Here is a 25,491-nt window from a genome sequence, read left to right on the forward strand (position 1 = left end):
TTAGAGTATCCGATATTGGCTTGAATCGTTCTTGGCCTCAAAAGATGAGCCGTTCATAGCTAAAGTTTTTCATGAGAAATCCCGGGAATTCCACAAAATTTTCAATACCGAATCAATCGATATTTTATTCTATAATTTTTCAATAGAATATATATCGATAACACAAAATATCCATAGAAAATTTATCGATAACCAAATTTTTATATAAAATATTTATCGATAACAGAAACATTCAATAGAAAATTTATCGATAATGTAAAAATTATATAGAACATTTATCGATAACCTATACAATGTTTCGATATCTTAAGTTTTCTATAGAAAATTTATCGATAACTTATTTTTTAAATAGAATATATGTATATCAATAACACAAAATTTCTATAAAAAATTAATCGATAACTTAAGTTTTCTGTAGAAAATTTATCGATAACTCATGTTTTCTATAGAAAATTTATCGATAATTCATGTTTTCTATAGAAAATGTATCGATTACATAAAATATCTATGGAAAATTTATCTATAATAGAAAAATTCAACATAAATTTATATAGAAACTTTATCGATAAAAATTTATATAGAAAATTTATCGATAACATAGAAAATTTATCGATACCTTAAATTAGTTATAGAAAATTTATCGATAACTTAGATTTTTTATAGAACATTTATCGATAACTTAAACTTTCTATAGAACGTTTATCGATAACTTAAATTTTCTATAGAAAATTTTTGGTTAACTCATGTTTTCTATAGAAAATTTATCGATTACATAAAATTTCTATAGAAAATTTATCGATAACTTAATTTTTCCAAAGAAAATTTATCGATAACTTAATTTTTCCAAAGAAAATTTATCGATAACTTAATTTTTCCAAAGAAAATTTATTTTTTATATCTAAATTCTATAGAAAATGATCGATAACTTAAGTTTTCTATAGAAAAACCAATATTTTTTATAAAAACTTTATCGATAAGAGATAAAATTTGTACAAAATTTTTCGATAACATAAAATTTCTAGAGAAAATTTGTCGATAACTCAATTTTTCTATAGAAAATTTATCGATAACAGAAAAATTCAATAGAAAATTTATCGATAACATAAAATATCTATAGAAAATTTATCGATTACTTAGTTTATGTTAGTTTAGAGAAAGTGTCGATAACTTAATTCGTCTATAGAAAATTTAGAAACTTAGTTTTCTATTGAAAATTTACCAAGAACATACGTTTTCTACAGAACATTGTTTGATAACTTATGTTTTTCTTAGAACTTTTATCTCTAATTAAGTTGTTTATACAAAATGTTTGTATGGCTTCTACTGTAACGAATTTTCAATTGTCTGCAACACAAGTATCTGATTTTGTTTATGCCAGTGTGCAGCACATTTTGAAAACAGACAAATAGCCATAAAAAACAAACTGGACAAATAAAAGGGAAATGTTAAATTATCCATTCACCAGATACACAAATAAACTTAAAAAGCAAACATCAACAAAACGCACTCATACACAGTTACTTACAAAAATAACCGCACACACAATAAAACCTAGCCAGACAAATACACACAGATACTAAATAGAAACCGCACTCTTTATCATTACAACCACTCAAAAACACACACTACACACAAAAACACTTACAAAGTAATGCTAACAGTAATTGTTTGTCGAATTCTAGGATCTAAAGAAATTTACAAAGTTGAGCATGGCCGTAGTAAAATCATATAAGTATATGTATGTGCGGGTAAAAGAGTATAAATAAGTACATAAACATTTTAGACACATAGTCATACTGTATTAGTGTCAAGACTAATATGTACTTACTTTCCAAATGCTATATTCTTGGCCAACGGCACTGCGGCATAGTAGTACTGTTTGTAATCATCCATCCATACTTCTGCGGCACGACGAGTATTGCGTGCAAACACATTGCCACTACCACCCGGAAATGTATACGGATGACGCTTACGGAATACATGACCCACTCGACTGCATGGTATAATCTCCAAACTGCCACCACATTGCCAAACACGAAATGAAATCTCTAAATTCTCGCCACCCCACACATCCATTTTCATGTCGTATTTGCCCAATTTGTTAAAGTAGGCCTTGTCGATAACAAACAGGCCACCCGCAATCATGGGCGTGCGTATGGCGGTGGTGGGATCATGTTGACGTGTCGTACGCTCTGTGGGACTTAGGTATTCCCATTTGAAAATCAAATTCCAATCGAAACCACCACGCAAATCAGCCGATGCTCCTATATACTGGAAATTATCCATACTAATTACATCGATTACGGGACACACTACACGGGTGGGATCTTCTCGTACACGTTCCAGCAATGGCTCCAGCCACTGTTCATTGCATTCGACATGACTATCGAGGAATGTTAAAACACCGGCAACGGCAGCATCTGCACCACGTACACGCGACCTCACCAAACCTTCGCGTTTGTCATTGCGTATTATACGCACTTTATCGATTTTAGCCAGCTCTTGGCCATCCTCAGCTAAAAATATTTAAAAAACAAGAAAATGATAACATGAATAAAATGAATTGTTAAATTGACAAGAGTAATAAATGTAATGAAATGTTTGGTTAACATTCTTAAATCCATTTATCACTACTGAACAGTGGGGTCGATGGAAAAAAAGTAGTAATAAATCGGAATCTTCTAAACTACTGGTGCGATTGCAAAATGATGTATGAGATTATCGTAGGGGAGACATAGGACAAATCTTAAATCTGCCACAAGATACGAGATGTCAAAGTGGACCACCTCTGGTTAGGAAAACTTTGTACAACTTCTAACTCGTCCAAATATGTAAACGTGTCTATGACTTAAATTGTTAATCGATAACTTAAATTTTCTAAAAAAAATGTATCGATAACTAAATTATTTTATAGACAATTATAGATAACCTAGAAATTTTATAGAAAATGTATCGATAACAATAAAAATAAATCGAAACTTATGTTTTCTATAGAAAATTTATCGATAACTTAGATTTCCTAAATTTTCTAGAGAAAATGTATCGATAACTTAAATTTTCTATAGAAAATTTATCGATAACTTAAATTTTCTATAGAAAATTTATCGATAACTTAAATTTTCTATAGAAAATTTATCGATAACTTAAATTTTCTATAGAAAATTTATCGATAACTTAAATTTTCTAGAGAAAATTTATCGATAACTTAAATTTTCTATAGAAAATTTATCGATAACTTAAATTTTCTATAGAAAATTTATCGATAACTTAAATTTTCTATAGAAAATTTATCGATAACTTATATTTTCTTTAGAAAATTTATCGATGACTTAAATTTTCTTTATAAAATTTATCGATAACTTAAATTTTTTATAGAAAATTTATCGATAACTCAAATTTTTATCGTTAACATAAATTTTCTATAGAAAATGTATGGATAACTAAAATTTTCTATAGAACAGGTATCGATAACTTAAATTTTAAATTAAAAAAAATTTATCGATAACTAAAATTTCTATAAACAATTTATCGATAAGTAAAATTTCCATAAACAATTTATTGATAACTTAATTTTCTATAGAAAATTAATCGATAACATAAATTTTCTATAGAACATTTATCAATAACATAAATCTTCTATAGAAAATTTATCGATAACATAAATCTTATATAGAAAATGTATCGATAACATAAATCTTCTATAGAAAATTTATCGATAACATAAATTTTCCAAAGAAAATTTATCGATAACATAAATTTTCCAAAGAAAATTTATCGATAACATAAATTTTCCAAAGAAAATTTATCGATAACATAAATTTTCTAAAGAACATTTATCGATAACATAAATTTTCCAAAGAAAGTTTATCGATAACATAAATTTTCCAAAGAAAATTTATCGATAACATAAATTTTCCAAAGAAAATTTATCGATAACATAAATTTTCCAAAGAAAATTTATCGATAACATAAATTTTCCAAAGAAAATTTATTGATAACATAATTTTTCCAAAGAAAATTTATCAATAACATAAATTTTTCATAGAAAATTTATCGATAACTTAAATTTTCCATAGAAAATTTATCGATAACATAAATTTTTCATAGAAAAGTTATCGATAACATAAATTTTTCATATAAAAGTTATCGATAACATAAATTTTTCATAGAAAAGTTATCGATAACATAAATTTTTCATAGAAAAGTTATCGATAACAAACATTTTTCATAGAAAATTTATCGATAACATAATAAATAGGAAAGAAATTCTATTTATTTTACTAAGTTATCTCTTATAATCTAAAAGATTATGATTCGGATTTATTTTCACATTTTTTCGATTGACCCCACTGTGTTCTGCTTGGTACTTACGGTGATCACTGAAATCATCGACCAATATAATTTCACGTATTAAATGCTCTGGACTGCGATTGAGGACACTATAAAAAGGGGAAAGACAGAGAAAGATTCACACATAAATATGAATCATTTTAAATTAATTTATTGCTTTTTCTGGCAGACAGCAGCACTTTCATCTCGTAAAAATGTGACTGTTGTAGTTTACCTGACTATGGTACGCAATAGCGTTGAACGGGCCTCATTGTGGAATGTAATAATGACAGTGGTCTCTGGCAAATCTTTGCGATAGTTTTTATTACGGCACCTGGAAAAGATGAAACAATTAAATCAATTAAGTTTAAGTGAAAATAGTGAAAGCATTTTAAATGAGCCAAACAAAAACATTACGTAGAATAATCTTTATTTGTTTGGACTTTTCCCGTTTTCTAACAACTTACATGGGATGCCGTGTATCGGGTATCTCCCGATTACTGGGCAAAGCATCGCTAGCCTCTTGATTGAAACGATTTCGTATATAGGGATCTTCACCAGTCCTCAAAGCACCACCACGTATATAGCCCGCCTCATCGAAATACTCCCACTCACCAATACCACCACCAACACCCGCACCAACACCACCCAGGCCATTAGTTGCCACTGCTAAACCACTAGTGCTGATAACATGATGCGATGTTTCCTCTTGAGGTGACAATGCATTTAAACCCAAACTGCCAACACGTGGCTTAAATCCTCCAGGATCAACGCTGCCTTCTAGAAGGATGCTTGTATGCAATCTATTTGAGTTCTGTGATGCTGCATAGTGATGTTGCTGCTGTTGTTGTTGTTGTGGCTCTTGCTGTAATGACTGCAGCTGTTGGGGATGCAGCTGTTGTTGTTGATGTTGCTTCGAGGCTGTCGCTGATGAGGGTATGACCTCATCCTGATATTGTTGCATAGCTTCACGTAAACGTAATGCACGATTTTCCACCTGGAATGAAAACAAGCAACAACAAAAAATGTAGATAAAAATACATGAATATGTGTAAAAGATATTGAAGTGGTATTAATGGTGTGGTTGCAAGTTGAAAATGGCAACAACACAACATGTAATGAAGCGTAAGTTTATGGATAATCATGTAATAAGTGTTGCATAAACAAACAGTGATAACATGAGTTAACAGGACTGTTTGGTATTGCTATTGTTTAAAATATATTTAGTAAAGCTGCAAATATATTTATGAATATATTTGGTGGAGAAGGAATTTGGAGTTCCCTAGAAAATTGGCCATAGAAATATTAAGAAAATCCAACATTAAACTAAAATATCCTAGGTAGGGAAATTTTTCGTTATATGGGAAATTTCTTAATAACTGACAAAATATTTATACTTGAGCGACATTAACAACAAATATCTAAAAATTTCCCAAAAAATATGTTTAAATAAAATTTCCTTTAAAGGGAAATTTTTGCAACAAGGGATATTTTGGAAAAAGTTACAAAATATATATAAAGGATCCAAATCTTTAACAAAAATAATAAAAATTTTAAAATCTAACTTTATAATAAAATTTCGTTCAAAGGGAAATTTTTTATAACCAGGGAAATTTTTAAAACTCTAGAAAATATTCATAAATTATGAATGTTTATAACAAAAATAATACAAATTTTAAAATCTAAGTCTTAAATAAAATTTCCCTTAAAGGAAAATTTTTTGTAACAAGGGAAATTTTTAAAAGTCTACAAATATTTCTAAATGACGGATATTTATATCAAAAATTAATAAAAATTTTAAAATCTAACTTTTAAATAAAATTTCCTTTAAAGGGAAATTTTCTGTAACCAGTGAAATTTTTAAAACTCTAGAAAATATTCATAAATGATAAATATTTATAACAAAAATAATAGAAATTTTAAAATCTAATTATTAAATAAAATTTCCTTTAAAGGGAAATTTTCTGTAACCAAGGAAATTTTGAAAACTCTAGAAAATATTCATAAATGATGGATGTTTATAACAAAAATAATAAAAAATTTAAAATCTAAGTCTTAAATAAAATTTCCCTTAAAGGAAAATTGTTTGTAACCAGTCAAATTTTGAAAACTCTACAAAATATTTATAACTGATGCATATTTTTTAACAAAAAAAATAAACAATTTAAAATCTCATTCTTAAATAAAATTTCCTTTAAAGGGAAATTTTTTATAACAAGGGAAATTTTGAAAAGTCTACAAAATATTATTAACTGTACATTTATAAAACAAAATTTAAAAAAAAAAATTAAATCCTACTTTGAAAAAAAATTTCCCTTTAAGGGAAATTTTTTGTATTAAGGGAAATTTTAGAAAAACTTTGAAAATATTTATAAGTTATTAGTTGTGATAACACAAATGTTAGACATTTTCAAATCCTAACTTCAAATTAAATTTCCCTTAATGCAAATTTAACCGTAATAAGGGAAATTTTGAAAAAACGTACAACATATTTATAAATAATCGAATTTTATAATAAAAATCTAAAAAAATTAAAATTCTAGTTTGAAATAAAATTTTTCTTTAAGGAAATTTTTTAACATGGCAAATTTTAGAAAAACTGAAACAAAATTTTAATAAATTATCGATATCTTTAGGAAAAAAATAAAAATTTAAAAATCTAGCATTTAAATAAAATTTCCTTTAAAGGAAAATTTTACTCATAATACAAAATATTTATAAATGGTCGATATTTGTAAAGAAAATAATAAAAATGTTAAAATCTACCTATTAACTGAAACTTCCTTAACAGGGAATTTTCTTGGGAAAATTCGAAAAAGTTTATAAGAAATTTATAACTGATTGATATTATAGCAAAAATTGTAAAATTATTAAAATCCTACTTTTAAATAAAATTTCCCTTCCATTGAATATTTAAAAAAATTTACAAAATAGTTTTGTTTGATGGTATCGTAAAATGAAGCACAGATTTCGTTGCCTATTAATCAGGCTATAATAAGTATGCGAATGAGTGATATTATGCAATTAATATTACTTATACGTCATCATGCACAGTAATTCTAAAAGACACCACCACGTATAATGAATAATTAACTCAAAGATATTACAATATTACTCATACTCCCACTGTTAACAAAAATCACATACCAAACCTACAGCAATAAAAGAAGAACGTAGAGTATTTAGTGCAAAACTACATCGTGCACCATAAGTAACATTTACCAACTTCTAAAACCATAATCAACATTGACTAGGGTCTATTCGTTTTTCCAACAAAACTTCTGCTAAACAGTCACTTGGCAAGCGATTAAGGACATATGATAGAAATATAATTACAATGCCTGCAGCAACATGAATAGATTACAATGCAATCTTTGGTCTGGTGAAAATTCTCTGCTAAATCACAAATACATTCTGCTTGTAAAGATGGTTGTTATTTTTTCTGTTCAATCTTTAATCTACATTATTTCTCATTGTCATGGAAATGTACAGCATATTTGAAATGTTATTGTTGAAAATTCATATTTTCAATTTGCATTTGTGTGGCCTCTTTTCGTTTAATTTGTTCATTTTAAGCTAAAGCTAATAAAAGGTTGCATAAAATCTTATTAAATTATTAGAATGTTTTCATGTCCTGATACAGCTTTAGGAAATTTATACATTATGTCCTGATTATGGCCACAAGGATGTTTAATTAGATTAGTGGTATAATGTTAATGTTTGCAGGCTTACTTGTGTGGCTAGAAGTTAAAATTAAAGTAGGAATTTCGAAAATTATTGTATGTTAAAGAATTTTGGTTTAAATTTTAATTGCTTATATTTGTATAAATTCCTAAGCAGTGGAGCGAATAGTTTTAGAGAAAAAGCTTATATTCCTAAACCTACTTATATTTTCATTTCCTTTATTACTAAATTATGATAATTCTCAGAAACAAGATTTAATCAACAACACAAATTGACTACAAATAAACCAATAAATTGCCCAGAACAATATAAATATTTCTTCTAACTATGTACATTATTAAAAGTCTTAAGAAATAAAATGAAAAATTAAAATTCAACTTTTCCCCACAAAATCCACAACTACTACCGCACTTTTTTTTGCACACTCTGCAACTTATTTATTTATTGAGTTGTGTGTCCAGGTTTCACCACATTTTGTGTGAATAAAAACCATAATTTTGTTTTTCTTTAACAGCTTTTCAGTTTCCATACAATTGAAGACAATATTCTCCTTCTTTTCTTTATACTTTAGTTAAGAAACAAGAAACTGAAATGCAAAAGTTTTTTTTTTCTTTACTTATTTTTTATTATTATTTGTTTATTGCTGTTATTGGAAACTTTTCTATTGTATTGAGTTTTTCCGTAGAAAGCTATTTTTAATAGCGAATTTTTTTAATAGAAATTTGAGCTTATTTCATGCAAAACTCATGAAGTAAAGAAACTTAAGAAAGCTTTTTGTTTTTTTTAAAGAACTTAAAAATTTATAATAAATAAGTTTAAAATATTTCGTCCCTTAAGGCATTTAAATATAACAAGAATTTGGTGTATTTAAATTAATTAAGTTTTTCTTTTATAACTGGAATATAGAAACATTAGCAATTTAGTCTGGAGATCGAAGGTGGTTAGATGTTGGAGTTTATAGTCATTTAGCATTATTGTGGGTACAGTTTTGTTAGACAAAAATTGTTATTTTTTAAATATTTGTTGGGAATAAAGTGATTCTATTTTACAGACAGTTTTAAGTTGTTAGTAATATAATCACATAGTCTGCCTACGTTCAAAATTTCTTTAAGAATATATTAAAATATTTGAATTCGACAGAACACCTACAAGTTCGGATACATTTAAACACTTTGTTTATCTGAAGCGGCCTACTTTGGCAGTCTACATCGCCGCTAAAAAACTGAAATCGAATACTCCTCTGCGACGCCTCTGGCTTCATACATTTTTTTATATGGACCAAATTAAGAAAAAAAATAAAATTTTATCAAAATCGACCACGGCAATACAATCCAAATAGATTTTTTCGCATAAAATTTTTCCTATCCAAGTAAAAGTCTAGAAATTTGGTACATATATTTTTTTGAAACAAAAGTAGAACGTGTGGGATGTTTCAATAAAATCGGCCATGCCCACCGCATTCCGCCCATGCAATCCAAATTCAATACATTTTTGTGCACCGAAAATTATATGGACTAAATTAAGAAAAAAATTAAATTTTATCAAAATCGTCCACGCCTACTGCCCAAATTGATTTTTTCGCATAAAATTAAAATTATTTATATCCAAGCAAAAGTCTAGAAATTTGGTACGTACATTTATTGAAACAAAAAAGGAATGCATGCTGAGTTTCAATAAAATCGGTCACGCCTACCGCCCACGAATTCCATACATAGATAAGAATTTTTTTGATATTTCGTTTATTATTCGACAAAAAATGTTAAGTTTTCCTGTTCCGAAAACTTCCGAAAACTATTTTTTTTAATCGAAACCAGACACTCCCACCTTTCAGTTTATTAAAAAAACAGCTTTGGGGGAAAGTGGAGCTACATTTTTTTTCCATGTAAAATCAAAAATAAAATAATTTTTAGAGACTTATAGATTTGGGCATATGTCTTTAACTGGTTTATGATTTTTTTTTATGGAGAAATGATATATTTTTCAAATATGTTAAAGGTAAATATATAAATCACTGAATTGCTTGAAAATATAATTAAATTTTTGCTAACACTCTTGCATGGACTTTACTTAAATTTTTTAAAAATAAAATAAAATATTTCTTAAAACTATAATTAATTGTACATTTCATCTTTAAACATTTCTCTACAAAACTACATCATTTGATTTTTGAAATTGAGTGTTTGAAAAATTGACTTTTTGACACCAAAGTCCCTCTGTGCGACGCCCAGGTGAAATAAATAGTAGACGGACAGGCCACGGTCCGGACTAAAAGGCAGGTGAGGCAAAACTTCCCAACCACTTCATTCAAAATACTTTTTAACAGGTATTGCCATATGTGGCCAAACGTTGTCATCATGAAATGTTACAGTTTCATGTCTGGATCCCTGCAATGGTTTAGTCAGATACAAAATACAGTGAAATAACTTAGCGTCATGGATATTTTTCTTTGGTGTCGATTCGGCTGGTTGGCCGGGCTTTGCATACGTTCTTTTACGCTACGGGTTATTGCAATGAATCCATTTTTCATCGCAAGTAATAATTCGGTGAAAAAATTATTTTCTTTTATAGCATTCAAGCAGCAGGTATCTCGGCTTCAATTCCTATGGTACCCAATTTCCCTGCATTTGGATGAATCCTTTTGCTCGCAAATGTTTTTTAATTACTTCAAAATCCCCATGATTTTGTAAGCTTTTGCTGAGTTTTACAACAATCTTCATGGAGTGCTCCAATTCTTGGACTTCAAACTTTTTGGTTGACCTATGCGATCTTTGTCTTCCATGTCAAAATCAACACTTCAGAACCGCCAGAGTCGACATTTTTGAATCAAAAAAAAACTTTATTGTTGTACAATATAATATTCAATAATTAAGTGAAAATAAATGACACATATGTACTCTTCAAAATACATTTAAACCGACTACAAAGGATACGCCTTCTATTGTAAATCTCGCATTTTTAAGTCATATATCCAATAAATAGCTTCTAGATAAGATAAAAACAAGTAAGAGTGCTATATTCGGCTGTGCCGAATCTTATATACACTTCACCAAATTATACTTCAAAATAAAAAATTTAAATATCTTTAGGTGAATAAAATTTTTTTCAGTTTTTTAATTTTCTGGAAAAAAAAAAATTTAAATTGTTTTTTTTAAATATTTTAAATTTAAAATTTTTTTTTTGGTGAAAAAAAATTAGGTTCAAAAATATTTTTCCAATTTTGACCCATTGTAGGTCCAACTTACTATGGTTTTATATATATTGCAAAGGTCTTTGAAATATCTATCATTAGATATCCATATTGTCTACATTAATGATTTAGTAATCCAGATATAGGTAAAAAATAGGTCAAAAATCGAGGTTGTCCTGGTTTTTTCATCATATCTCAGCCTTTTGTGGACCGATTTTGCTGACTTTAAATAGCAAACTTCTCGAAAGCATGTCTGACAGAATTATTGTAGATTTGGATCCCGAAGATATCTGGGGTCCTCAGAAAATTGATTTCAACAGACAGACAACAGACAGAAAACAGATGGACATGGCTTAATCGACTCCGCTATTTATAAGGATCCAGAATATACTTTATAGGGTCGGAAATGAAAAATGTAGAAATTACAAACGGAATGACAAACTTATATATACCCCTTTCACGAAGGTGAAGGGTATAATTAAAATGCAAATTTTGTCATTTCCGAACATTGTCAGTTTCTCGTAGTGAGTGGCTGGCTTTGTTAATTGCTAGCGGCCATATTTTTATACCCTTCACCATGAGTGGCAAGGGTATATATAAGTTTCTCATTCAGTTTGTAATTTCCAATCGATATAACCATGTCCGTATGTCCGTCTGTCCGCCTGTGTGTTTAAATCAACATTCCGAAGCCTCCAAATAACTTACATACACGACTCATACATCAACATCTCCGAAATTCTTCCGGCTCGGTCGCTATTTAAAATCGAGAAAATCGGTCCACAAATGGCTGAGATATAAGGAAAAAACTAGGACAACCTCGATTTTTTACCTATTTTTGACTTATAGCTGGATAGATATTTCAAAGACCTTTGCAACGACGTATATAAGACCATAATAACATACAATGGGTCAAAATCGGAAAAAAATATTTTTTAACCCGAATTTTTTTTTGTCATAAATTCTTTTTTCCAAAAAAAAAATTAATTAAAGATATTTTGAAAAAAAAAATTAAAAAACAATTCGGAAAAAATTTTTTTTTTTAAAATTTTTAAAACATTAAAAAAAATTTTGATTTTGTTTAAATAAAAATATTTAAAAAAAAAAATATTTTTAAGTATAATTTGGTGAAGGGTACACGCAGAGAAAAAATATAATTGGGCATGGTTACTGTAACCATTTATATAGTGTTACAAGTTTTTTAACTATATTATAGTCACAGTAACCATTTACATGATTGTGGTAACCATAATATGGTTAACTTACGATTCACATGATTGTCTCAACCATATATATGGTTACAGTAAACATATATATGTTTGTGGCAACCATATTTATGATGAATAATTTTATCATAATATGTTGCTCTCAGATTATGATAAGCCTTAAGCCGAGAGCACCATAATATGATAAGTCCTTCATCATATAAATGGTTGTCACAAACATATATATGTTTACTGTAACCATATATATGGTTGAGACAATCATGTGAATCGTAAGTTAACCATATTATGGTTACCACAATCATGTAAATGGTTACTGTGACTATAATATAGTTAAAAAACTTGTAACAATATTGAAATGGTTACAGTAACCATGCCCAACTATATTTTTTCTCTGCGTGTATATAAGATTCGGCACAGCCGAATATAGCTCTCTTACTTGTTGCAATTACTTTTATCGGATCGACGATTGACGGCAAGCTCCTTCTTTTAGTCTGAATTGGATGATAAGGAACCCAACGACTCAACAGGATGGCACTACATGCCACATTGGATATTCTGGCCGAGCGATTTGATGACATGGTCGATTCACTTGGAGGTGATGTGAACTGGGCCCGAGATTGTGCAATTTGAGCCCGTTATACTTTTTCTTGTGGGGTTTTCTTAAGTTGCAGGTCTATGCGAATAAGCTACAAACAGCGGTCCTCAAAGTCAACAAAACTCATTCCATTCACATACATTTCAGTGCCCAAACAAAAAGGGCTAACTGGCTGAATTGTTCCAAAAATAATCCATTTTGGTCAGGTTTGTTTGGTATTGAAATATCGGTCCATGATTTCACTTAGCCCCTATACAAATATCAAAAGGAAATACTGTTTGACAAATTAGTACTCTCAAATTATACAGCAAAGCATGGCGAAAAGTGGGCAACAGTTGTCCCTAGTCCTAGGTGATGAAATCGGATATAGACAAGATTTATATGAACCTAAATATGTCTACCAACTTTTGTGAGAATCGATCCATAATTGACCCTTCCCCCCATAAAACCCCTTATTTAGAAAAATATAAATGTCATACCACATATTGATGGTGGGTATACAAGATTCGCCACAACTCTTAACACTCTTACTTGTTTTTTATACCCTACATCAGCATAGGTATAATGGGTTTGTGCTGAACTTAACGGAAGACCCTTTATATGCACCCAATCCATTTTCATTCTTTTAGGGAAGGTGTATAAGATTCGTCAATGCCACACATTGTTGCACTCAAGTTTGTTTTAGATACATTACTATAATTTTTAAAAAAGTATTGAAGTACTTTTTCACATAACTTCCATATGAACACCTCTCATGCATATGATTACATTCCAAATAACAAACACAAAACTAAATATTATTTATATCTCCCTGCCACACTAAAATGTCATTTAAAGTACTTAAAATTTCTATTTATATTCTCAGGCAAAGTGTGATTCTTGATTCTTAGGTGAAGCTGCAAGCAGCACAATGTTTTGTGCAAACATTTAACAACTTTTCGCAAAAGTAAAGAAATTATGCCAACACAAACTAATTTAAATATAGAATACATTTTTCACCCAACACAACAGAAATGATAAGCAAAATGCGAGAAAAATGTTTAAACATACATATTTTAAAACTTAAGCAGCTTTTTTTTTGTGTGGAAATTTTATAATACATAAATATAAATTTGAAAGTTTTAATTGCCAGCTGCTTTTTTAGCTGTTGCAATATAAAGTTATAAAATATTTAAATTAAGTATTAGAGTCAAACTGGAATTTGTTATATTTTATATATAAAAAAAAGTTAAAAATTAAACTGTATATAGCTTTAATTATATTTTAAATACAGCAACTATTGCTAGATATATTTAAAATACAATAAAATATAACCATTTTTCTGTAACAAGTGCTTTAGTAATACCCCCTTTATAATGACTTTGTGGGTATTAAACACACAAAAAATCCCCAGAATTTTGAGCTACAGTTGCTATAAATATAGCATTTCTAGTTGCTTTCAAATGCATTCATGTATTAAAATGAAATTTCCTGCTTCGTTAAACCCTAAATGTGCTTTAAATGAGTATAAGGACTTTATTGGTAAATCGTTTACCAACTATTACTACTCCCAGCTCCTCTATTGCATTTTCCTTTTCTAGCAAATGACCTTAATTCCTTAAATAGAATTTCAGTTTTATTTCATTGTCATTTCAGTTTTTCTACATACACATATTTCTGCTCTCTTTACAAAGTGATCAGTTTTTATTTGAAGAATTTTTTTATTTTTTTTTTTTGTCTTTTTTTTCTGTTAAATAAGATTTCATTTTTGACTAGCTGGAGAATCAGTATGTGCCATGATTTGTAATAAAATAAAAAAATATTGTAAAAGTGCTCAATAAGTAAAAGAAATTTTGTTTGATTTTTTTTATTATTTATTTTCTTTTCTTTTTCAGTTTTTGGTTAAAAATTTGTTAATGTTATAATTCTAGTCACGTATACGTAACATTTACCAGTTTTACTTTTTTTCATCGTTCTCTTTTTTATGTTTCTTTTATAATAAATAGAGCTACAACACAGCAGCAGTGGCAGGAATTGCAAGTTGTAGTAGTAAGTACTTTTAGGGGAAGTATACCCCGGGGAGTTGAAGTTATTTATTATAAGATTTTAAGAAAATTTGGCAGTTTGTGGTGGACAGAGATTTATTAGAGTTTGCAGAAGTGTATAATTTTAATTTAAACTTTTAAACTAATTAAATAGTGCAAAAAGTTGAACACGGTCACAAAAAAAAATAATAATTTTTATTTTGTAAAAAAAAAATCATTCTTAGATATTATTTTAGCCTTCACCAGGGATATATAAGATTGCCATGCCGTTAGTAATTTCCACATTTTTCAGTTTCAAATAGAGTGTCCCAAAAACCGTTTTTCAGTTTAACCGAAAAAGTATGTTTTTGGAAAAACCATTTTTGATTTTTTCTTTAAAAAATCGGTTAACCGGTTTCGGTTTTTGTCTTCAAAAAAAACCGGAAAAAAGTCTACTTAAATTTATTTATATTTGTGGACGCTGATAAGAAATATGTTAAGAATTGAACTAGCTTTAGCCAATTTATTTCATTAAAACCGTTTAATCGTTTTTGGATACTCTAGTTTAAATTCCGTAGTGTAAGTATAAATATACTGGATCGTTATAGATACGGAGTCGATATAACAAGTTCATCCGTCCGTCCGTCTGTCTGTTGAAATCAACTAACCGAATATCTTCTGCAATTTCTGTCTTCTGGAGTAATATTTTCTAGCGAAAATGTTGCTTTTCTCCTGTCCATTTCCCTTCATTATGTTCTATTCTAAAAGAGATACCCAAGAAACTTCTAAAGCGAGAGATAATAAATTTCATTAGTTCATCTTCTCACATCCTTAGATCATTTAAAAATTCGAATGTAAATTTGTTAAAATTATAAATTACATCTGCATTTGTTTAAATGAAGAGCAGACTGGTGTTTGTCACTTTATGAAATTCAAAGTTTTAAGAAAGAAAATTGGGAATTTAATTTTTCAAGTGGCCAACCATGAAATGATTTGAAACGATTAAAAGGTAATAATTAAATTGGATTATTAAGGATATGTATTTCAGGTTTTTACTAAAAGTCGATTAAATTCATAATTTCTGTAATGTTGAAGTTTACAGCAACTTCATAAATGTGTATCAAGCATTTTGTGAATGCAATCCACATGTTGCTAAGATTTCACTTCATACAAACGGACAAATGTCACACAATTTATCAAAAAACTTAGAAATGTTAACTACCATCAACATGTTGCTAATAATTTGCTATCGTTGAAAACAAGCAATAACATGATATTTTTAACAACATGAACTTCACAAACATTTTTGTAATATTTTTGAATGCCAGCAACATGTTGCTGCAACATTTCTTTCTTTAGTAATCAAAAAATTTTTTAAAAAAATGTTGAAAATTTTAATTAATAAACATCGAAACATCGCTGAGTATAAAAAAAATTAACTTAAAGATTGGATTTTATTTTTTACAATAACATTTTTTTAATTTTGAAATTATGGGAGTAAAATTTGTTAGTGCCGTTAACATTAATTAAATTTAAAAAAATTCCCCAGAGCTTTCCTATTGTTAACACAAATACCTTTAAAAATTTAACAGCAACTTTTTTTGAGCTAGCAACATGTTGCTGTAATTTTAGTTTTAACAAAAAATTTTATTTTTCATAAAAACTTCAAGCTTTTTTACAAACCCTACCATAAAAAAGTAACTGCAACATTTTTTAATACCAGCAACATGTTGCTGAATTTCAAATATTTTTAAAGGTACCTCAAACACAAATGTTACTTTTGAATTCTGAAAATATTTAAAAAAAAAATATAAAAAAAAGTATTTGAAATAATTTGTATCACTGGCAACATGTTGCTGATATTTTAAAATTTTAAAAATAAATCTATATATATAAAAATGAAATGATCCATGTATGTAATGACATCACGTGAGAACGGCTGGAGCGATTTGGCTGTTTTTTTTTTTATTCGATTCGAAATTTTCAGGAGATGGTTTGTAAAGAAAAAAATTCAAAAATTCCGGGTAAAACTCCGAATTTTTTTAAAGTCCAGTCAACTGTATTAAAAAATGCTCCCTAAAGTATGCAGTACAAATTTAAATATTTTATTTCCAAATAAATAAGAACAGGCTGATGAAGAACTAATATTAGTAAATGCTACCGTGCGAAGCGGTCAACTAGTTAATAATAATATTAACATTATCGTATATGTAGCCCAGCCGAAAATACGCCAAAATGCTAATGTAATTATCTGTATTTGGTGGGATTAAACTGCAGAACTCTGGCCAGACCATCACAGTGCATCTGTTCCGAACACAACTGATTTGTTTGAAGCGAACATTTGCCGAAGAACGACCAGGATATGCGACCAATCCCATAACTGCAGTACCAAGAATTGGACGCATAACTCAATGAAGATTGTTGTCAAACTCAACGAGAGCTTGCAAAATCATTGGAAGCTGACTGAGTTGCAGTCACCAACATGTTTGCAAGCAGCAGTTTCACCGAAAAGCAGGGAAATTGGATACCATAATTGACGATGACAGACCTTAAAAGACGATTTTGTATGTCTGAAATGCGGCTTGAACGACATAAAAAAAATTATTTTGCTCCGAATCATTACTTGCAATTAAAAATCGAATCATCACTTGCAATTAAAAATGGATTCATTATGATAACCCGAAGTGTAAGAGAGAAAGTTGAGTGTCTTTTTACCCCAATTTTATAGCAATTGGGGTTAATTTTAATTTTTGTGCTTTTATTATAAATACTAGACATCTGTTATATTTTCCTTAAGTTTCATCAAAATCGGCCCAAAAATATATAACATTCCATTCCATTAGAAATTCCAAATATTGAAAAAATTTACCTTTGACCTTCACGATATAAGGGTTAACGTTTTCCGATTTTAGTAAAACTTTCAGACTATATTTAAAATTAATGGACTATAATATTCTGAATAATCATAACAGTAAGGACATTCGGCTCATTCGCCAAAATATGGCCAAAAAATTAGATTTTCTCGAAAATCGCAAAATTTAAATCGCAGGTACGGAAAAACTGTAGGAGGTATTGTCATACTTTTTTCATATTTTTATTCCTTATTAAGTTCTCAATAAATCCCAATGTGATAATCAAAAAATTATGAATTATGTTTAACAAAATTTTTATAAATTTGAAAATGGAATTTTGAAACTGCCGTTAAAAATATTATTTTTTTTGGTCATACCTACGAATAGGTTAATGGTATCCTAAGAAGACAAAAACTCATATACAAGTAAGTATGGATATATTTTAAGTAAAAATAAGCTTTTATTTTAATATTTCTTAAAATATGTTAATTTTGTTCCTACATTTCTTGTCCTAGTGGCCTGAGACACATTAATGGCCTGGCGATTTTTTAATAACTTTAACATTTTTTAACCAATTTTTGTGTTTTATATCATATTAGAACGACAATTATGTAACACATTGCGATTCTTTTAAATTAAATTGCAAAAGTAATTATTCAATGGCAAAATTTTTACAAAAACTGAAAAATTTGCATTTTTTCCCCCTTGTAAATGCACCTCAAAACTAAATCGCAAGTCGGCACGGGTTGCAATCATGATAGAATGACAAAATTTCATATTTAAATATAGTTTTATATATATCAAAATAATAAAGGGTATGCGTTTCAAAATACCAAAAAAAAAAAATTTGGGATACTCTAATGTACATATGTTGTTTTTCGTCCAATAAAAATCGAAAATTCAAAATTTTATCAATTTACAAATTTAAGATATTTTTGATTTTGTAAATATTGTTTGAGTAAATTATGTTTTTTATTTAGAAAAAAACAGGACCAAAGTATGCAAAAATTCGACATTTTCTCAATTTTAAAATAGATTATTTTAAAACTCATAAAATAGATTGCTTTGAAATGTTTTTTAATAATTTTTCTATACTATGTTGTTTGAATTTCAATGAAATCGGTAAAACAAAATGTTGTTCTTTATTTGGTGAAAAGGACCAAGGTATGGTGAAATTTTTAAATTTTAATTTTCAAATGCTTATAACCTACTAACTATAAGAGCCAACTAGATCGTGCTGCTGGTTTTAAAATGCAAATCAAGAGCTTGAAGATTTAGACAAACCACATTAGAAAACGTTTGTAAATTCTGTATACAGTAGGACCTCGATTATCCGTATTGGTCGGGACCGAAAGCATTCTGGATAATCAATTTTCCCGGTTAATTGAGTACCAATTTTGAATTGTTTTTTAAAGGATTTTATGTACATGTTTAAATAATATAAGGATTTTATTAAATTTCGGACATATGCCCACACCCCTTCATTTTCTGAGCAGAGTAAGTTATTCCGCGCATTTTTCAAAACTACAGAAGTAACAGCGTTCCAAGAATTATTTATTGACAACAGTGCTTTCTTGATGTTAAACGCCTTCTTAAATTTTTATCTACACAGAAAAAATTATATTTCAATTCAAACATTTATCCCATATTGAACTGGTTTCAATTATTTCATAATTATATCAAGTATTCATTTGCTCAAAAACAAAATTTCTTGATATTTTCTATTGAATTTTTAGTTTTGAATTTGATTATTTTGACAATTGAATATACAATTTTCGTTATTGATTGAATTTCAAATACAAAAATTATTGAATAGATAATTTTCGTAATTGAAACACAAAAAATAACAAAAATGTGTTTTCAATTACGAAAATTATCTATTCAATAATTTTTGTATTTGAAATTCAATCAATAACGAAAATTGTATATTCAATTGTCAAAATAATCAAATTCAAAACTAAAAATTCAATAGAAAATATCAAGAAATTTTGTTTTTGAGCAAATGAATACTTGATTTATGAAATAATTGAAATCAGTTCAATATGTGACAAATATTTGAATTGAAACGGTTTAAGAATAGTTTTTTCTGTGTATTGATTGATGTGAATAGTTTTTGCACTATGGATTTTCGCTAATGACATTTAAAGTTATATATTGCACCCTGATCCATTGGTTGGATCAAAGACGTCACATTTGGTGGAAAATTGTATAAATTGTTCATTGCTGAGTTTTTCTATTAATATGAATTCATTTAAATTTCCCCACAATAGTTGTGGCAGCTATATAATCAGCTGAAGATTTGTCTCCGAAGTTTTGAGTGGAATATTTTAGCCTTTTCATTCACTATAAATCTAGAAATTGGAGTTCGTTCTTTCCAGAACCATTCATAATCTGCGCAATCTACTTTTGGTTCTCCAGCAATCTTTAAATATATTCAGTTTCGAATGGGGAATCCCTCTTTTTCGTTGTATTGACATTGTGTTTGTTGTTCAAAAATAATCGAAAAAAATTTTGCTATAATCCCGGATAATAGAGGTAATTACGGTTAATCGATGCAAAAAAGTTGAAATCGATCAAAAATTTGTTTCTTTTTCTTTCACGGATAATTGATGTTGCCGGATAATCGAATCACGGATAATGGAGGCCTTACTGTATATCAGATACCCTAGTTTGATACCCTATAGCGCCAATCTTGAGGTGTGGTTGGGGGTTATCTCCAAAAGATAAACTTGAGTACTCCTCTGCTACGCCCAGTTAGAAATGGTACATTTATTTCCAAAACATTTTCTGCCCCGCTCTACAGCCCAAATGCCTGAAATTATAGTTATGAAATTTGTAACATTTGTTCATCTTCCCACTTCCTTACTTCCTTTATCAATAGAATTTCAAATATTTAGGGGTGAAAAAGGTGTAAATTTAGTAACTCTATATCTTCCATATAAAAATTAAAAAAAATAATTTTAAATTCCTTTAGAGATACTTCCTCCAAATTGTCTTACTACGAAGAATACTTTCACATACCCCCCACACTTTTTAAAAAAGTACATTGTTTTTTCTTTACTCCCCAAAACGTGAAAATCTTTTACTCCCCACAAAGCAGAGGCAACAAAGGGTGCTCACGTACATATATTTAAACGTATACTTGTATAGATGTAATATATATTGTGTATCCTTGTATCCTTAAACCGTGTCCATAATAAAATTTTGTATTTGTATTTTATAATTTAACACTCTTGCCAAACAATACCGATAGATATACAGAGAAACATCCAGTATTAATGTAAAATAATAAGAAAGCAGCATCAGCATTTAAATGTAAATTTAAAAGAATTTCGAAAAAATAGGTGGGAAAAAGCATAAAAAAGAGGTTGTGTTCTCTGTTAAAATGACAAATAGTTGAAGTTAAAGTGTCAGCAATTAATAAGTTTCTCACGTGATTGCTACGCCAGCAACCAAAAAAGAAAAACGACATGACATTATTTTTTGTTATTTATAACAAGAATTTTATTTTTTTTCTAAAGTTTATTTAATGATATGAAAGGGAATAAAACAATTTGTTTTGTGCCACTGATAAGCAAAATTAAGTGAACAAAAATTTATATTCAATCGGCAAATCAGGTTAAAAACTGAATTTTAGATTCGAAAAGAAATTATGTCAGGTTTTTTTTTGCTCTCTTTTTATTACTTATTTTAATTGTGTTCAAATAGTGCTAATGGTTTGAAAGTTTCTGTGAATATCAAATGAAGAATTATTCTGGAGTCCAGTCACAATTTTAGTGAAATCATTTGTATGCATAGAGTTTAATTGTTGAATGTCTGGGATTTATGTCAGATAGTTTTTAAATTAGTTTATGCATAACACGAGTAGTTTTTTTGAGTCAGGAAAAGTAATTTATTGTACTCAACTAAACATTAATAAAAAAACATGTTATTTTTTTCAATTTCCGTCTTTAAGTGGGAGTAACACAGTGAGAAGGTTTCAAAAATAAATGATAATAAAGAATTTTAAATGTGTTAGTACTAATTATGGTCGTTATTTTCTATTCGAGTGAATAACATTTCTCTGTATTTCGTATTTTGTGGAAGCAAAAAGGTCCTATATATTATGACCTGCTGAAATCTGGCCGGACCATTAGAGGGAATCAGTACCGAACACAACCGACTTGTTTGAAGCGAGCTTTTGTTTCTATCGATGATACTCTCTGGGATACGTTTCACTTTTGAATAGAGTATCCGATATTGGCTTCATTAGTTCTTGGCCTCAAAAGATGAGCAGTTCATTTGGCATGGAAAGAAGGGAAAAGGTCACAATTATTCCGAATTTTTTGTCATTTTTAAATCAATATCTCAATTAGATTCAAAATATGCCACTTTTAAAACTCAGTCTTTCAAAAATATTGCACATCTTCAGATTTTTTTTTTATAAATTTTCTTAATATTTTATTCAACACCAAGACGTTTTTATACTAAAATATGAAAAAGTGAATTTTTTTTTGAAGGACTGAGTTTTAAAAGTGGATTATTTTTCAATCTGATTGAGATATTGATGACATTTTTTTGTAAGACCAAAAATTCACTTATCTAAACAAAAAAAAATTAGTTCAGAATAAATCAAATTGGTCCTAATATTTGCAATCCTATTAAAATGTTGATACAAATTCTAGTTTTAGAAACTCAATAAATATGTAATAAAATCTTTATGTATTAACAAAACTCAATAAAATTTTCAACGTTTTTTAAATTTTTTATTCTAAATAATATAATGTAAAAAACTTGTCAAAAGGTCAACTTTGATTTTGTTCTACTACTTTTTATTATTATTTCTTTTCTTTATTATTTCTTTCCGCAATTCCCAAAAATTGGAGCGAAAATCTCAAAAATGACACAATTTTGCCCATAGGGTCTACATTTCCTTCGGGGCTGGGAAAATACTTTAAGGATAACTAGGGAACACATCAAAGCTGCTTTCCGTTTTCTGATCACAGCTTTGGGATTTTAGAACATGTGGCCCAATTTTGAAATTTTGATAAATAGGTCAATTTCCGAATGGCGTAAGGCCGACATATTTAAAAAATGCAACATATTTTTTATACCAAAATGCTCTCCGTAAAGATACCTTACATAAAAACGTATATACCATAGAGAATAGACATAGAGCGGAAACTCTGCTGTCAAAGACCTAACTAAGTTGTCAGAAACCTAAGTGGTGAGAATGTATTAGTAGAAAAAACTACGTGAAAACAAAAACAAAACTCGTATGTGTAATTTTTTTGTTTGAGTTTTTTTCGAGTTTCCGCTCTATGTTCCCTATGGTATATACTCTTAAAGAAAGTTTTTTTTTTATAAAAAAATAATTAAGTCACCTATTTGCTCAAAAAACAGCAAAAATCTACTATTTTTTGAATTTTTAAATTGAAAATTGTTTATTTTTGGATTGATAATTGATATTGCTCTGAAATCTTTTGTATATTATTGGTAATTTAGTTGTCTCACTAACTCCATTCGGTCCAAAAGTACTCTCTATATTTTTAAAAAAGCGGACCAAGGTATGGCAAAATTTTAAAATTTAAATGCCTTTAACTAGGAAATTTTAAGATATACATGGCACACGCAAATACGGTTTTTCAAAACCTAACTGAGGGCTTTCCAAAAATATAAAATCTTTGAGATCGGATGGAAAACAAAAAAATGGCACGTGTTTAAATATTTTACATGTCGATGGTACTCTACTTTGAGCCCCCATAGCGCAGCTGGAGTAGGGCCCACTTCAATAACTTAAACTCGAATACTCCTTGGCTACCCACACGTTAAATTATATTCCGATCGGACCAGCCGTATAGAAATGCCAGATTTGTTTCCAAAAAATTTCGATTCTGCCCCACTGAGAAAAATTTTAAAAATACTCAAATTTTTGAGTCATTCCACTTTTCGTTTATTTAATTTATTTGACCACATTTTCCACTTCTATTGTTTCTATTTGTTGGTCACAAGAACAAACTTACATGTTGATCCTTAGATGAACTAACCTGAAAGTAAAATAAAAAACATTTGATTATTTAAAGAAAGAAAAGATATTAAGTGTCCCTACAAATATTATTATCACACAGTTATATAATATAATAACGTAAGTAATTGAAAAAAATTCTAACAAAAAAATTACCCATCCTAACAGTTAAGCAATTATAGGCAATAATTATTACTAATGTTTGATCCCTAGCCTAACACCAATTTATATATTTTGGGTCATTTGTCACGTATGCGCTGTTTGTAGTGCAGAGAGAAGTCAATTGGTTACTTTATACATCCCAGGTATTCTAGCGTGAAGTCAATTGTCACTTAAGTGTATCTAACTAACCTAGAGAGTCACCTTAAACTTTTATTTTGAACTGGATTTTAAAAAGTAGTTACTTTACCCACCAGAAGTAATCTATTTCAGATTGTAAGGGGCAGGTGTGATGGGTAAAATGGAGCAGTCTCCTAGAACAGCTGGGATAGTTGTTTTTTTTAATAATATGTTCTAACAACTTAGGTTTTTGACAACCGAGTTAGGTCTCTGACAGGCGAGTTTCCGATCAATGTGTATTTATTTATGACCGAAAGCTCCCTCTTATTTATGGCTACAACTATTAAATAATTTAAACTCAATTTACTAGAATTCTTTTTTTTTCAATTATAACAGTTATGATATACATACATATCCTTTTCAATGATTTCCAACAATTGGAATATATTAACTTAAAAATGCAACATGATCTCACACGTTTTCGCATCACTGAATATTATGTTGTATATTCGGCTTCATTTCAAACACAATAACACTTTATTAAAAATACAAATATATGTAAATAATGCAACAAATTCAATATCAAACTGAATTTAACATGATTTTCAATACGAATTATAATTCAATTATACTCACATACATACATATGAACACATATTGCTTTATTTATTCTGCATAAATAAATAACAAAATGTGTGACCTTTTAGGTTAGAAATTTTGCAACAAATAAATTTTATAAAAATTTCTATTAAACTCAATTTGCAAATCAATTTAGAATATTATTTTACCTCTACTACAATTCAAATGGAAAAAAAGGATCAAAAAGTAATTTTCAAAAGGTCCTTCAGTTGTTCGATTGTATGTAAGAGTGAGTTTTGTAAATGTGGCTAAAAATCAACAATCCTTAAATCACAAAAAATTATTATATACATTGATACAAATACATGTGACACATGTATTGAAGCTTAAATTTAAAAAAAAAATGCAAACAATATGAACAGAATTAAAGCGAAAAGCGATACAATTTTTAAAATGGGAATATTTTAGATGAAATTTTATTCTTATACTTTAAAATTCTTAACTTAGTCCTCAATTTATACAATATTCTAAATATTTTAAAAAATTGTATTCCTTTTTTCTCTTTGCCTTATACTAAATTGCTTTGTCGCCTTTATTGTATTTCAACGCCTATATACATATATACAAATATAATCTCCTTTATAACTTACATAGATTTTTTTGTTTTGTTTTTAAGTCAACATAACCAATTGAGATCCCCGTATAAAGATAGAAGAAAAGGGACTAATGGAAAAGCCAAACAATGAAAACATATTG

General features: G+C 28.5%; 1 protein-coding gene across 1 annotated transcript in view; it reads right to left on the reverse strand.

Moving 5' to 3' along the window:
- Positions 1-25,491, reverse strand: part of Pgant2 (polypeptide N-acetylgalactosaminyltransferase 2) — a 163,661-nt gene that overhangs the window by 10,909 nt on the left and 127,261 nt on the right. The window contains exons 2-5 of the mRNA XM_065501799.1: positions 4,797-5,326; positions 4,565-4,663; positions 4,372-4,439; positions 1,829-2,516 (exon numbers count right to left, since the gene is read on the reverse strand). Coding sequence (XP_065357871.1) covers positions 1,829-2,516; positions 4,372-4,439; positions 4,565-4,663; positions 4,797-5,326 — 1,385 coding nt within the window. The remainder of the gene's footprint in view (positions 1-1,828; positions 2,517-4,371; positions 4,440-4,564; positions 4,664-4,796; positions 5,327-25,491) is intronic.

This window comes from Calliphora vicina, chromosome 2, assembly GCF_958450345.1.
Source record: "Calliphora vicina chromosome 2, idCalVici1.1, whole genome shotgun sequence".
Classification (NCBI taxonomy): domain Eukaryota; kingdom Metazoa; phylum Arthropoda; class Insecta; order Diptera; family Calliphoridae; genus Calliphora; species Calliphora vicina.